At 38.2% G+C, this 16,897-nt stretch overlaps 1 protein-coding gene across 1 annotated transcript; it reads left to right on the top strand.

The window, feature by feature from the left end:
* Positions 1–1,072: 1,072 nt before the first annotated feature.
* xrcc2 (X-ray repair complementing defective repair in Chinese hamster cells 2) lies at positions 1,073–12,130 on the top strand. The gene is made up of 3 exons (XM_051882356.1): positions 1,073–1,195; positions 1,502–1,583; positions 11,056–12,130. The coding sequence occupies exons 1-3, from the start codon at positions 1,157–1,159 to the stop codon at positions 11,856–11,858; spliced, it is 924 nt and encodes a 307-aa protein (XP_051738316.1). The 5' UTR covers positions 1,073–1,156; the 3' UTR covers positions 11,859–12,130.
* Positions 12,131–16,897: the final 4,767 nt, after the last annotated feature.

The following is a 16,897-nucleotide window of genomic DNA, read 5'->3' as shown; positions in this document are numbered from 1 at the left end:
TAGATCTATTAATTGGTGTGTTTATTCGGTCCAAGATTATGGTGAATCAATTATCTCCCATGAACTGATTGTTTAGTAGCCTACAAACGTGTAAAAATCACGGAGGTATAGCCTATATCTTAGTATATAAATGGAATATCTTATCAATGAGCACTTGAGAATTATGGGTTAGGGACTCTTTTAATTTTATTGTGCATATTATTATTATATTAACATTATTAACATAGTACTTTTTAATGTCACTATTGTGTGTATTGCCAATATTGTATGTTAAAAATCATGCCAATAAAGCACTTTGAAATTGAATTAAACTGACTGGTGAGATCTGATGAATAGAAATTTCTGAAGGGTAAACTCTAGATGGCAGTCGGTCCTAATTTTACATTAGGATAATTATTTAGAATGTGTTGTACACATTTGTTGTTTCACTGTAGTAAGTGATGCTGTATACATTATATTTCTATAAATGTATATGATGTATTATGTTTATATGTAAATAATAAGTGTCACACTTTCAAAACGTTTCTATTTAAATGAATGCCCACAGTGTGGAGATCATCGTCAGAAATTAACGTTTTTATGAAATATCGATATGCAGTGTCATATTACAGATATTTCAGTTAATTAAATAGCCTACATATTTCATAAGGTAGCCTATCATAGCCTATACTAAAACGATATGGTAGAAAAACAATAATTTTATATAACAATATTTTGTAAATACTATAACATCACACAGCTCTCTATGTCTGCTATTATGGAAGATTTTGGTGTTTTCATCAAAACAACAACACTCTGAGATGGTAAATGCAGATATCTGACGTTTAAAATAATGGTAAGTAATTGAAGTAATCGCATATTTTCCTACCATGATCTCGTTTTATGAGAGGTAGGTAAAATAATTGCATTCAACATGAAGAAAGAAAGGAGAAAAGTGAAAGACCAGTTCAAACAGTGCACACCCAAGTATTCTGCACGATTTCTATCTCATTTTCTATAAAATACGGCAAATATAAAAAGTTACCTACAAATAAATTTGTTATTGTGGTTTCAATATTACGTTGTCGGAAATTGAAGGACTCTTGTTTTGAAATGTAGTCGAACGCTTATGTATCAGGAAATGGAATCCTGAAATAATTGCGCGAAAAGCAACGAAATGACAGCGCGAGTTAGAATGGCTGAAAATGGAGCACAGGTACATCTGACAAATCAGTTCACATGAAAGCTTTCAGAAAAGTTACAATTAAATGATACATTTCAATGTATGCTTGAGTTTAAAACCGACTGAAACCATGGAAGCATGAACTATTTCTGTAGAAAATAGGTTCATTCAAATGATCATGACAGTGTTTTTAACCAAATCTTGGTTGATGTGGAAGTACAAATCGAGGTTCAGACATGTTCATGCGTTATGTTTGAATAGGGTCGTGCAATAGATAGTTCTGGCAAGCCACTTGCTATGCCTTGCTTGCAGTAAACACCAATGTTTGTGTTTTTCTAGTTGGTAAGCAGACTTGAGGGGCGACAGTCATTGAGGGACATTGAACCCAATATATTTCCTGTCGACGGCGGTCCAGGTCAAGGTGCAGTAAAATCAAACTGACCATGCATGTACTAAATGTGAATTTGAATTCAGTTATCCATAACATACAAGTTATGGAATTTCTTTAGTCCAACACCTGTTAAATGAAACAAAGATACATTAATTACATCACTACTTTTATTAGACATATTTGTTCTAAGCCATCAAATGTCCACCGCATTGTTTTAACATAACCATAAAAATAAATATTGACATCAAACTTCAGACCGGTTAGAACATTCTGAGAAGTAAAGTGTTCTTCCACCATGATCCATAAAATGAAAGCTAAATTAATTATAAATATGAGGTATAAATACAAATTTTTTTGATGTAACATTTCTGGAAAAGCCTCATATGTTGTGTGTATGATAACATTTAAGGGTAATATACTGTATACTGAAGAATGTGGAGAGAAAAAAAAACAAAACAAAAAAACCTACACTTACAACAGTCTTAGAATTTCATTCCATTACATATTTTCTCAATATTTTCTTCTTTCTCAGCTTATTATGCAGAGACAACTGTAAGTAAGCCATTCATAAGCTTTATATACCAAATGTTTAAAATACTGTCTTTATGTTCTTACCACATTAATTTGTAGATTCAGTGCAAAAATATATTTATGATTACAGATTTTAATGTTAGGTGCGACTAATTTCAAAAATCTGTGATTGTTTTAATCTTTCAACGTGATTAGACGTATTTGTTCACAGCCATCAAAATGTCCACAACATTGTTTTCACATAACTTTATAAATACATATTGACATCAATATTTATTTCAATATCGGGTCAGTTAGAGCATTCTGGGAAGTGAACATCATCTGTAAAATGATAGCAAATGTAATAATAATATGTATAAAAAATTCTCTAGGTGGCAGTTGAAACATTGATTACTGATATCATCTGATGTTTCTGAAATACCCCACATGTTGTCTGCGTGAACATATTTCTAGGTAATACATACTGAAAAATGTTAAAAACTTTTTTTTTTTTCCCTCAATGTTCTCTTTTCCCAGCTTATTATGTAGAGGCAACTATAAATAAACCATTCATAAGTTAAGAGAGAGAGATTTTTTTTTGCTCTTTTTATCATTTAATTATCATTTACAAAAAATATAAATAAAAATAAACTGTACACACCTGTTTGCCCAACTTGTATATGGGGGAGTTTTCCAGAAACTTTTTTGAAAAATATGATTGCAGTACCATTTGGTGCCACTAGTGACAAAAATAACGCGCTTCACCTTTAAATTCAAATTAAAAGTCCTCATCCTATTTGTTATCTCAATTCAAATTCAGCAATTGAATAGAATGCTGCAGTGATGTATTTTTGTGGGACAACTTCACAATAGCTTTTCAGTTAATTTAATTTTTTGCCTAAATACAATCAGCATAAGTAAAAAGCTAAACATAGGCTATTAACGAACTACACCAAGGTTGAATGACTTGAACATCACCACTATTAAGCTTCCAACAATTCCTTCAGTCTCTGTTTAAAAAAAAAAAAAACATTTGATGACGTTTAATGTTCCCAACTTCCCAACAACCTCTGTAGACCCATTTAGCCACTTGTTAGCAACTACTTTTTTAAGACAATTAAAAGCTTTTAAAAAAACTCCAAAGGGTTATTACTTGTGTTTTATGTAATAGAAAAAAGTGAAAATATCTTGAGCTTGTGTTAATGACAGACCTTATTTCAGACGTTTAACCAAAAACCCATTAAAAACCGTCTTAGGTTATGACCCTGGTTTCGTGAGAAGTGGCACAAAACACTGCGTCTTTGTATTAGGGGTGTCAAAATGGTTGAAAAATTAAAATTCAGGTTTTTTTCCTTAAATATTACTTATATTCAAATTATATTTAAATTTAAAAGGCATAATTTCAGTCAGGGGAAAAAGAGCTTTTGGCTTGTCTCCTGAGGCCACAACAGGACTGTTACGTCCCCAGCTAGTCTAGGGTAAGGAACCGGTAACAGAATAAAAATGGTGAGATGTGTGGAGGCAGCAAAGGTGCAATTCCCAACCCCAGAGCTGTAACAAAGACCAAAAACAACTCAATATCAAAAAAACAAGTTCTTTTATTTACTAATGTGGGAGGGTTTCAAGGCTTCAAGAGGGTGCAAGGCCAAAATAACAAACATAAACCCTCTAACTGTTAGAAAGAAACTAACTAAACTACAAAAGAAAACAAAGTACAATAATAAACTAACTCCCTAACTAGCTTAAACAAGAGAAAACAAGATATAAAGAAAATGGCACCCACCTCTCTACTAACCCTTCCCCAAATATTTAATATAAACTTGGTAAAGAAAGAAACAATAACAAAAGTATGTACAAAAGAGATGATAACTTACAAAAACAAAAGGGTTTTCTGGTAGCACCAAGTACAACAAAAGTGTCAACACAATAACAAAGAAATTAATCAACAAGGTATAAGTCAAAATAACAAATAAGTCTTTCTGGGTTGGGAAAAGAAGCCTCACAACGCAGCCTCCACACACACACACACTGCTCTGTGCAATGGTGCTGCTTAAATCTCCACAGCTTTCTCCCCTCCTCCAATCAAGTCAGAACACCAATTATTGGAGTCAGGTGGCAGCCATCACTTCCTGCTTATGGAAGTAGTGAGAGAGAAAAAAAAACAGGGAGAAAGGGAAAAACAAAAAACAAAACATACGTCCTTGGACGTAACAAGGACGCAATGAAATGAAGCAATAAAATAGCATGACTGTAAAAAAAAAAAAAAGCATGACGTTTAAAGTCGGCATGAAGCGGAAGTTGCGATTGTCTTTTCTTCTCTACCGTGACGTCTATCCGAGTGAAACGGTATCTGAAATGAGAGGGCGGGACTTGATTTCGTCCTTCGGGAATTGATTGGATCGTTGGAAGTTGGGCGTTGCTAACAAAATGGAGGCAGATCTGAATGCCCGTTTGCAGTCAGTTGCGAGCAGAGCGAGCGTTGTGCGACGCTCAACTTCCATAGGAATGAATCTTAAAAAACGCTCTGGTCGCTTGCTCTGCTCCAGTAGACACGCAGCCTGACTGACTAAGTGTGTCCTCCATCACGTTCCTTTCAATGTTTGAGGGCACTGTACACCCCAATAACTGGCATCAGCCCCAGCAACAGCATCTTCCCCTTACGTCACAGGATCTGCTGGCGGTTCCAGGTAGCTCCGCCCTCGCGCCATAGCATGTGACAGGAAGAGACGATGAGTCGTTTTGAGTAGGAGGGCAGGTTATTGTTTTTGATTAAAGATTATGAGGGCACATGAATTTTAAAAACATAATGAAGTGCACGGGTAAATTATTGGTAATAAATACTACAATATTCCATAAAAAAAATAAGAGTTGTCAATTTTGATTTCATGCCGACTTTAAACTAATATTTATAAATCAAATATAATTTCGTAAATTGGATAAACAATTATGAACAAAATGGCATCATGTAATTATGCATAGTTTAATACAAATAGTCGAAGCGCCGATCACGCAAAGTACTTGTTTTTGTGTTTAAAAACATGAGATGCAGTGGAAATCTAGTGGGTTCAACTGGATAACAACACCTCGAGCGTGAGAGGCGCGTCAGCTTCACGTCAGTGTAACTACAGTGTCACTGCAGCTGCAGACACGCGCGAGTATTCACACTGGAAGCGTTTGTACAGCGTCACAGCAGCGGCTCCAAGCTACATATAAAGTGAGCATTTCTTTACAAAGACAACTATAAATTTGTTTTTATAAGTTGGTCATTTATAAACTTGATAGTCTTGAAAGTTTGTTAGCATGGGGAGGTGTACAACATTCACATGTAAATGTAAAAAAATAAATAAAATAAAATAAATAAATAAAAGCCTTGTGTCAACCATTGCTGTACACGAAAGAGGTAAGATTTGTGTTTACATCATCTGCCGTGTGCACATTTTTACAAGACTGCAAATTCAGTGAAAATAGAGCACAAACTCGGGTTTGATTTGGGAATTGCTACAGCCTATATACAGTACTTGTCTGTGTAATAACTAAAGAATGTTTATAGATCATATTTTCTGGCTAGTTTACTTTAGTTTTTTATAATACACCATACTTTCACCCAAACTGAATAATTAAAAACAAGTTTAAATGGGTAAATCTTCTATAAATATTTTCTCTTCTGACATACTCCAGTTCTTGTTAAAACACACTAGATTCTGTGCATTTTGAGCAGTTTTTGTGTGAAACCATATTTATTTTGTCTATCAAAGTGTGCTTTTACTTTAATTGAGCGTCAGCAGCACAGCAAAAATAGACGCTGAAACCCCCGCTTCACTGCTGCTCATGTGACGCTCCTGCTTGACGCTCACGTGCTGCTCCTGCTCCCGGTGTGAATGCAGTCATTGGTTAACATGCACGCTGAAAAAAAATATGCGCTGCTCATGCGCCGCTCACACTTGCGGTGTGAAACGGCAGTTAAAATACAACAATCATCATCACATCTCATGTACCACTAATAAGGCTGCCTGAAGCACACCTACAATTTGAATGCACTGTTTTTGCATAAAAATGTGGATTTTTACTTTAAATTCAATGAATATTTGAAATTTGAATTTTAAATTGACAGCCCTACTTGGTATTGATGCTATGGGGAATGCCATCAGCAAGACATGAGGCATGTGTAAACAAACGGCAATAATCATTGACAGACGGCAGTCCATGATATCACAAGTGGAGCGCCCATGAGTATAAAAAGGTGCCTGAGTTACTCGTCATCAACTCTTTTGTCTGTAGTAGACACGCAGACAGGCCTGAGGAATGGCCTCAGCCTTATACAGCCCCAAGGTCAGAGCTCTAAGGGGAAAATACCCAACATAGCCTCAGCTATCTCAGGCATATCTCACCAGTATTTGACAAGGCTCTTAGGAAGCAGCCTACCGAAGGGGATCTTCTACTCCATTTTAACAACCCTAGAGTCACTGGGGCGGAATAGCTCATACCATGACCTGAGTAAAGGCACTTCCCCTGGACTAACTTTAGTTACTACAATGATAAGGAGGGTCGCCATTGGTGATCCACCTCTACTCATCAGTTTGTAACACTAATCATCCCTATAAAAGCATCCCACCAAAGGGGAGCATGCCTTTCTTTTTCAAAACCCATCAACAGTTGGGGAGGGAGTTAAACAAAACAGGGACTCTTGTGAATTGCCCATCATTGTTCCGTTCACCCTGCTCTATCTTAAGGGGTACTTGAGCAGCCTACCAAAGGGAGCATGCAAGGTGCTAAAAACCTCAGTAATTAGCGCCTACCTTTGGATTTGCCGCTCATTAAAGTGGGAGCATACATCCTTACTCTTTAATCAGGAGAGGGAGGCAAACGAGAGCGGGACATAATGCAGTTTGCCCAGTAACTCTCATCACCCAGGCTCTAAATCCTAAAGAAGCCACAGGGGAGCCTAGGCCCTACTTAATGGCCCCAATTTAACTGGGGGTGAGCAAATCGTACCCTGTCTTGTTTCAAGGTACTCTATCTAAGACCTGCTACAGCTAGCTCTTCATCTTTTTCTTTTAGCACTAGACCATAGTATGCAACAGATAATAAGGAGGGACACCCCGCAGGCAAGCTTCCTCTACTTATTAACATTGTCAAACCAGGGCTATAGTAGAGCACCCATCAAAGCACCAATCCAAAGGGGAGCATATATCCCTACTTCAAAACCCAACAGTAGTTTGGGAGGGAGGTAAACGAAGTTGAGGGAATCTATACTGCCCTACAAAATAGAGGTCTGCATTCCTGCAGCTCTCCTGCGGATCCCGATCAGATTTCTTGCTGCGCGGGATTAAATCTATGAATGAAAGACGGTAGTGGTCGGTAACTCTGGTACTTTGGACGGGAGCGGGCAGTCTGACAATAGCCCGGTCGTCCCGGCATCCTTTCACAACAGCGCATCCGCGCTTGAACTTGAAGTGAACAAAACTTTCTGCAGTGGTGGCATTCACACAGTTCCCAGTTCCCTTCCCTGAGCAACCTGGCAAGATATGTTTGCATCCCGGCCACGAGTGCACCTTCAGAAAGAACATTCAGCCTTTGTGTGGTCAGATTTTGGAGGAGAGACGTTCTGTTCAGCAACATTCTGTTCTTGCATGGATGTTAAAAAAAGATTTCATTTTACAGTACAGCTAGTAAGCCAACAATTATCGTTTATTCATATTTTATACATAGTTTATTTAATTTAGCCTATTTTACTCTGTGTCCTTTTTACTGTGTTGATAGGATCATGATAAGACAAATAACAAATAAAAGTCTTGTACAGGCTATCCAACATTTTATATTTGTTATCCCCAATCATTTAAATGTGAGATTCAAGAAATAAGATTTAAATTTAGAGGGATCCGTCAGGTCGGCAAGGTCGGCATTATTCTAAGTGGATAGTGAATTTTAAGCAGGAGCGGGTGGGTGCAGAATAGAACCTTTCCAGGAGTGGGACGAAAAAACAGCCCCACGCAGACCTCTACTACATAACTCTGTTCACCCTGCATCAACCCTAGGGGGATAACCTTCAGCCCTCACAGACCTCTTTTCAACACCCCAGAGAGGGATATATCTCCTGAGGGGAACAGAGACAATGGAGGAGGCAAATCAGTCAGGTTGGAAGTGGCCACAGAGCGGCTTTCTGAACCGTCATGAAATCAACATAGCAGGAAAAGCTCAAAAGGGAAAAACTCCCATCAGGCTCCTCCCTATGATCTGCCTACAATCCCAGTGATCCTGAACCACAAGGTGTAGATGCTCGACTCGCATACCTCAAGAGAGTGTCAAGCATGGGTGGAGCTTCCATAGCGAACACATCGCAAAGAATGCATTCAGCTCTCTTGAATTTTATCCATCGGGAGAAAATCAAGCAAGAACAGAGCTTCTTACCGTGCATGCAACGTAATGAGCTCTTCCAGCTCCCTGGATATTCAAATGTGCTTTGACAGACTCTTATCTTGCGCGTACATACAAACAAGTGGCTTCTGAAGACAAAAAAACTGACGACGTGTAACTCAGGCACCTTTTATACTCATGGGTGCTTTTTTTGTGTGACGTCATGGGCTGCCGTCTGCCAATGATTATTGGCTTTTGTTTACATGTGCCTCAGACACTGGTAATGCTGATGGCGTTTGTCTACATGTGCCTCAGACACTGGTTACGCTGATGCCGTTACTTATAGCGTAGTCTCGCGTAGCCAGACCTTCAGACTGACGGCAGAAGGTCTGGACTCTATTGCAGCTTTCATTGGCCAAGGACCGGCCAAGAGGACGTTTGACTGACATGTAACGCAACCAAGCACAGTTCGTTTTGTTCCGCATCATGTTTAGGGGCTTGAAAATGTAAAGTTGATATCCCTACAATAACAGACCGGCGTGCATCTAATAAATTATTCATTTAAGAACATGCAACAATGGAGCTGCAAACTTCACATACTTTTGAAAATCCAGCGTTTAGTTGATCCCAGTAAGCGCTCATTGTCACAGTTGTAAACACAACTGCGTTCTTCTTCCACGAGGGGGTTTGGCTTCATGGCATTTCTTTCCAGGTGGACCGTTAAAGAACTCAACACATGTATCTCCCGGACATCTTGTAGAATTCAACCAACCGGATGACGACTTCGAAAATCCTGAAGTGTTTCCAGTTAAGTGTGCCATATGCATCAGACGTTCAGCCAATTGTCCGTGGGTGTGACGTCTGAGGCTGAGACTACTCATAGCGTCAATACCACACGCAGCGTCGAAGTTCCAATTCAAAAGCGAACCCAGTGACTTCAGGATGATGGAACCTGAAGTGCAAACATTGCTAACTCTTTAGCAGGTTTTGGTCTACAAAAATATGTCAACCTTTTGGCACTATTAAAGTTCAAATTGCCCACGCTATGCTTTTTTATGTTCATAATTTTATTTTTGGAGTTTTCTAGAATATATTCACGAGTTTTAAAGTTCAAAAAACATTTTTTTTTTTCATATTGTACATTGCTACAGCACCTCTTTTCATCCTCTGAAATGTTCTGTTTTAGCTCCTGTCTCTTGACCTTTCCAAAAAGCCGTCTGTTCTAATTGGTCAGCTGGCCCAGTCTGTTGTGAATGGTCAACCGCTTAGTGTATGTCGGAAATTTAATTCCCCTTACCATAATTTTTTAGGGTTTTAGCTTCTGAGTTTTCATATGCAGCTGTAAACAGTGTTACATCTATGGTAACTATGGTTTTCGTAGTCCATACATCTCCTCAACATAACGAAATCACTTACCCAACTGTTCTCATTATGCAAATATGTAACATGGTGATGTATTCATGGAAATAATAGCAGGACTGCAAACTAGGTGTTTTCAGGCTAGCCTTTTCTGTTCAAGAGATTACATTTCTTAAAGGGGACATCGGATGCAAAATTCACTTTTACATGGTGTTTGGACATAAATGTGTGTTGGCAGTGTGTCTACACAACCACCCTATAATGATAAAAATCCACCCAGTCCTTTTTTTTTTTAATCCCCACAAATCATCTGCTTGACCCTTTTCATCATTACTGCTATCGGCATCAATTTGATAATATAGATGCCATTATTTACATTTCTACCGAAGCACATGTAACAACTAATGGTAAGGGGCGTGGCATTCCCGGGCGCTTCAGCGAATCACAATACACTGGGCCAGCTAACCAATTTGAACACATTGCGTATTTCGGAGGGAGTGGTATCATAGAAGCAGGAAGTCAATCCGGCCGTTCAAATGAAAGTGGAAACAGCGGTGTAGAATAAAGGTAAAATATATTTAAAAAATTGCACCCATAAACACAATGAAGCCTAGAAAAAAAACAGTGAACGACCCCTTTGAAGGGGACATTGGATGCCAAGTTAGTATGATTCTTTAGGATTCTTTAGGGTCTTCATGAAAAGTCTATAACATACTGATTAAAATTTCTTAATGGTTGTGTAAAAAACACCATTTTTACCTTGTCAAAAACAGCTCTGTTCAGAGCAAGCCGTTTCGGTGCATGTCCCTTTAAATGATAATGAGCGACTGTTCACCCCGCCCCTATCTTCTGCGGGCGGGCTATAAACACTATTTGACCTGTCGCGCCACTCCCGCCCACTTTGTTGCGTGTTCCCAGGGGCAGTGTTTTGCCGGGTTTATGATGTCACCAACCCGGGAAGAAGCTCGTTGTACTCCAAACCGGTCGTTTTTGTAGGCATTAAACTGCCATAACTTTAAAAGACAATAACTCTGTTTGTATTGAACTTTCAGCGCTGTAACTTTGCAGATTCTGTTTATGCTCAAGCAGCAACATTACACACTAACTAAAGTTAAAAAAGTGAAATCGCAATGAACCACCCCTTTAAGACTGTGCTTTATATCTTTGCAGATCATTTACATGCACACACAGCTATATTATACACTTAAAGAAATGTAAAACTAAAAAAAAAACATAACATGTGCCCTTTAAATCTCAATTCAATTCTGCATCCGTACAGGTGATGTCGTGGAGTTTCATGGCATGGAGGGCACAGGTAAGACAGAAACCTTGTACCACATGATCATCCGCTGCATCATGCCAGTGCAGAATGGAGGTCTAGAGGTCGGGGTGGTCTTCATTGACACGGACTACCACTTTGACATGCTGCGCTTAGTGAGCGCTCTGGAGGGACGTTTGTCTGAAGACTTAAAGGAGGGTGACTGCTCTGAAAATGAACCTGAGGAGAGGGTACGTTCATGTCTGCGCAGGCTGTCTGTAGTGCACTGCAACAGCTCAGTACAGCTCCTCCTAACCCTGCACTACCTCGAAAACACTTTCTCCAGCCAGCCTTCCCTCGGCCTGCTGGTCATTGACAGCATCTCTGCATTCTACTGGATGGACAGATTTAATGGCGGCGAGAGCACTGTCTGTCAGGAGGCTAACCTAAGAAAGTGTGCCGAGTTGCTGGACAGACTCCGTAGAAACTATGGCATTGTGATTTTCGCCACCACTCATGCCATCATGAGGAACTATGGATCTGATCCAGGGGTGTCAGATATGCCCGGCTCATCATCATCATCATCATTATCGTCATCTCGCAGGTGGAGGTCAGCTGAAAGCGCTACAGACTTTGACAAGCCCTACCTGTGCAGAGCATGGCAGAGAATAGTAACTCACAGGATGCTGTTCACTAAAAGTCATGTGTCAAAAGACCACAAGCAGGTTTTCTCCACAGCATGTACCAGCATAATGACCAAAGGTGTCAAAAGATGCTCGTTTCATGTCATGGAAGACGGTATTAAATTTGTATGTGACAAGTGAGCATGTACTGGAAGTCTCAGCACAGGACACTTGAACTTTTGGGTTGTCACAATTATGAGGGCTACTTGGCGAAAGAAAATTTTCCTAAAAATGTCCACTTATTGTCTGTCAGTGTGTTTAATGATCAGTGCAATACTTTTTCAGTTTCCTTACTATGTTAATGCAGAAAGCTACTTTGATTTATGGTTTAGTTGTTAGATTAATGGCCAATGAAGACATTACTGTACCTTTCTTGGAAAAAATAAAACAAATTTTTGTCATTCATTAAAGAATTTTATTCTATGCATTACATCTATTTAAATTTGCAAGTGTTTGCTAAGTTATTCATCACTAGTGTACTAATCGTAAGTGTATGCATTAGTGTGCTAATACTTAGTGTTATGGATTTGAACAAACCTCTAATTCTTAAATTCAGCATAAACCTGCAAGTTTTAAAAGTTGCAGTAGTCTTTTCTTCCCTATTGACAGCTTCTTGGACAAAGTGAAACAGCTTCTTGAACAAGAAAAAATGTAGGGCAGGACTTGATTTGAATTGGGATTGTGATATTGACCTTGTGTTTGCCATGTAAATAGCCCTGATGCTAACATGGCGTTAAAAACTTAAACAATTCATCAGAAATTGATTGGATCGTTGAATCGTTGTGGTTTGCTATTGCTGTGATCTCATGTTAGTGACAGTTTGCTGGAGGTTATTGTCCTGCCCTCGTGCCAGTAAACACGTCATCAGAGAACAGAAGAGATGAAGCTGCAAGCAGGAAGGGAAGTTATTTGATTAAAGACTGAGGACACATGAATGTAAAGAAAAAAAAAAAAAAAAAACTATGTGCATGGATAAATAATTTGTAATAAATGCTGCAATATTCAATAAAAAGGAAGAACTGTCAATTTTGATTTCATGGTGATTTAAGCATTAAACTTTGTGGACTATTTCTATGAATGATATCTCAAATCATGCAGCTTCCAAGCAACCATTCATAAACCACACTAGCAACCCATTTTAGGTACAAAGTACTACATAGCAACATGTCTATCAAAGACCTTGTTTACACCAGGTATTAAGATGCGTTTTTGATTGGATTACAAGTGGACGACAGTGTACAGGTGTAAACGGAGTCTTTCCACTCCGTTTTGAAGGTAGTCAAAAACACATTGGACCGGATTGCTTTCGTAGTTTAGACACTCATGTGGTCGAATGCATTACTCTCCTACTCTCTGAAGAACGTGCCAAGCACAATGTTTTCCTACCATTTATGATTTCTAACACACTCTCACAGTATAATGTATTTATTATGTCTATGACTATGCCCACAGTGATTGGCTGATAGGCGAGGGGTTTCTGTCAGTGATTTAATCATAGAAATATTGTAGAACAAGGTGTCATGTTGGCATATTCAATTTAAGATTTTAAAATAAAAATGTTGCCACATTCAAATAAAGATTTTAAAAAATGTTGCAATATTCAAACAAAGATTTTAAAATGTATAGGCTAAGTGTCACTAATTAAACAAGTATATGTTCAGCTAATTGTCAGCCTCTTACTGCATCTTGAAAGATTGCAGAATTCAAGCAACAAATGATGTTTTATAAACAAAGTTTGGGAGGAGTACGTTCAAATGGTCTATCTAATCATTTCGAGAGGAGGCATATGTACACAGCCGACTCACCTAGTCACCTAGACAGTTTTCTGCATCCCTCTGCCACCCTGACTCCTCACACTCGGCTGGTTCCTGTTCCCAGGATACAAGGGAGTACTCTGGGTTTGGGATAAATTCCGAGCTCTGAGCCCTCGATACCCTCGGACAGCACTCCAAATATGCTTATTTTACTCTTTTACTTTATTCGATCATTTGTAAGTGTGAATTTGTGAAAAAAACTACCACAGGTAATCGGACATTATTTTCGTTTTTATTTAATTATTTGTTTATTTTCAAATATTTATTTTTGGCTTTTTATTATGATAGAACAGTGAGTATACAGGAAGCGAAGTGGGGGCGAGAAAGGGAGGATGGGATCGGGAAAGGTCCACGAGCTGGAACTGAACTCGGGTCACCTGAGCTGCCCACACGGCTATCAGCACAAACAATATATTATTTTCAACTTGACTGCAATGTTTTATTCTCCATCATTCAATACATTTTGCCTGTATATACATGAACCCTTATGTTATGTCATCGCAGATTAAAATCGCTAAAATATTTATTGTATTTATGAAGAAAAGGCTCAGCACTCTATTGCCTCAATGTTGTACAGTGTCTCTGGGCAGATTGCTGAGGCGGATTGCCGGTGTTGTGCCTAATTTCGACTCCCCTCCAAATGATTACCCCCCCCCCCCCCCCCCCCCCTCCCCCCCCCTCGTTAAAGCCGCTACCTGAATGCTTAATCCTAAACCAGCCTAACTTGGGGATTTGGAGGGTGAATAATCTGGCGGGGGTCAGAATTTGGCACAACACCGGCAACAACCATTTTAGGATTGTTTGTAATTTGGTCTTGAGTTAGGAGTCCTCTTGACTACTCCTAACTTTTCACTGATTTAGGAGCTAGTTTTAGCACTAAAATGCTTTGTGAAACACCTAAATTTAGGAGTGACACGACCATTATTTTTAAGAGTTTCTCCTTAATCAAGTTAGGAGCTACTTTTAGCCTTAAGGTGTTTTGTGAATACGGCCCCAGGTGTATCTGTCTCCCTTGTCTACTTGTGATCTGATCGACCAAAATACATCTTAATACCAGGTGTAAACAGTGCCTTAAAGGGCTAGTTCACCCAAAAATAAAAATTCTGTCATCATTTACTATATTACTACATATTGTCCCAAACTCATAAGATTTTCGTTCATCTTCGGAACACAAATAAAGACATTTTTAATGAAATCTAGGTGATTTCTGTCCCTCCATTGACAACTATACGCATATACCACTTTGATGCTTCAAAAAGTTCATAAAGAGATGGTAAAACTAATCCATATGAATTGAGCAGTTTAATTATTTTCTGAAGAGACTCGATCACTTTATATGATGAACAGATTGAATTTAGGCTTTTATTTACATGTAAACATTGATCAGCGAACATGAACAGAAGCTCAACTGAACCTGCTTGACACATGAGAACAAACCTCTTGCGGAAGCTCAAATGTGCTTTGTAACACACGAGAATGAACCTCATTGGTTTAAAGGATTAGTTCACTTTCAAATAAAATTTTCCTGATGATTTACTCACCCCCATGTCATCCAAGATGTCCATGTCCTTCTTTCTTCAGTCGAAAAGAAATTAAGGTTTTTGATGAAAACATTCCAGGATTATTCTCCTTATAGTAGACTTCAATGGACTCCACTGTTGAAGGTCAAAATTACAGTTTCAGTGCAGCTTCAAAGGGCTTTAAACGATACTAGACGAGGAATAAGGGTCTATTCTAGCGAAACGATCGGTCATTTTCGGAAAAAATGTAAATGTATATGCTTTATATAAACAAATGATCGCCTTCCAAGTGGTTCCGCCAAAACCGCACTTTCGTATTTCCTACGCCTTCCCTATTCTACTTACGGAAAAAATGGAACTGGTGCCGCGTTCGTTCCATAAGTTGAATAGGGAAGGTGAATAGGGAAGGACATGAAGGACATGACCATGCTTGAGCTTCCGTTTACCATAACTGATGTGTACGTTGATGAATGTTTATATGTAAATAAAAGCCTAAATTAAATCTGTACAAAGAATAAAGCAATCGTGTCTATTCAGAAAATTTGGACTAAACCACTCAATTCACATGGATTAGTTTTATGATCTCTTTATGAACTTTTTGAAGCATCAAAGTGGTAGTTGCGTAGCTGTCAATGGACGGACAGAAAGCTCTCAGATTTCATTTAAAATATCTTAGTTTGTGTTCCGAATATGAACAAAAGTCTTAAGGGTCTTACTCACGACATGAGGGTGAGTAAATGATGGTAGAATTTTTATTTTTGGGTGAACTAACCCTTTAATGTAATTCTATGATCTTGATTGTAGATTCAAATGTATTTTTGTTTATTTAATTATTTTTCTCCTAAACTGTTTATTTTCCCCTTCACATAATACATTCCCACCAATTATGAGACAAGTGTCTCATCAAACTGAGGCCCTGTACATCCTCTCATTAACCAGCGGGGCGCATTAAATAGAAGTCTTTGTGAACTGAGCGAATACCACACAATTTACATTAAGCTTTAGCACTTCTTCTGCTAACAAAAAAGAATAATTAGGCCAGAAATTGGTTGTTTTCACTCAGGAAACACTGGGGAGAACCACTTTATTCAGCATCAAAGAGGCTTAAATTGACAGACATAGAGAAAGTTTTGTGTAATTTCACTCATTACAGACTGAACTGACTATATTTTTGTAATGTTTTAATACTGTGCAAAAGCAAAGGGCCTGATTGCTGTTTTTTTCTGCAGTTTTATGCTGACTTAAGTTGACTAAGTGTAATTAAAGTCTGCATGAAATGGAAGTTGTGATAGTCTTTTCTCCTAGACCAAATGTGACCCTGGACCACAAAACCAGTTATAAGTAGCACAGGTATATTTGTAGCAATAGCCAACAATACATTGTATGGGTCAAAATTATCAATTTTTCTTTTATGCCAAAAATCATTAGAATATTAAGTAAAGATCATGTTCCATGAAGATATTTTGTAAATTTCCTACCGTAAATATATCAAAAAATAATTTTTGTGAGTGGACATGCATTGCTAAGGACTTCATTTGGACAACTTTAAAGGCAATTTTCTCAATATTTTGATTGTTTTGCACCCTCAGATTCCAGATTTTCAAATAGTTGTATGTCGACCAAATTGTCCTATCCTAACAAACCATATATCAATGGAAAGCTTATTTATTCAGCTTTCAGATGATGTATAAATCTCAATTTCAAAAAATTGACCCTTATGACTGGTTTTGTGGTCCAGGGTCACAAATGTCTATAAGAAGTCCTTGTTATTATTTGTGAAGTTATTGAAAATAACGTGCAGTTGTTAAGGACTTATATAGATAGTGTAGTTATTGTTCTTTTACTT

The sequence above is a fragment of the Ctenopharyngodon idella genome, chromosome 23 (genome assembly GCF_019924925.1).
Source record: "Ctenopharyngodon idella isolate HZGC_01 chromosome 23, HZGC01, whole genome shotgun sequence".
Taxonomy (NCBI): Eukaryota; Metazoa; Chordata; class Actinopteri; order Cypriniformes; family Xenocyprididae; genus Ctenopharyngodon; species Ctenopharyngodon idella.
The sequence above is the reverse complement of the archived record's forward strand: the minus strand, read 5'-3'. Positions and strand labels throughout refer to the sequence as shown.

What these genes read in the sequence shown, in the direction of transcription:
- xrcc2 (XM_051882356.1), top strand. Translation starts at nt 1,157, where the DNA reads ATGACAGCGCGAGTTAGAATGGCTGAAAATGGAGCACAG. An exon ending in TGGCTGAAAATGGAGCACAG is followed by an intron (nt 1,196 to 1,501) that starts GTACATCTGACA and finishes GTGTTTTTCTAG; the next exon opens with TTGGTAAGCAGACTTGAGGG. An exon ending in CGACGGCGGTCCAGGTCAAG is followed by an intron (nt 1,584 to 11,055) that starts GTGCAGTAAAAT and finishes GCATCCGTACAG; the next exon opens with GTGATGTCGTGGAGTTTCAT.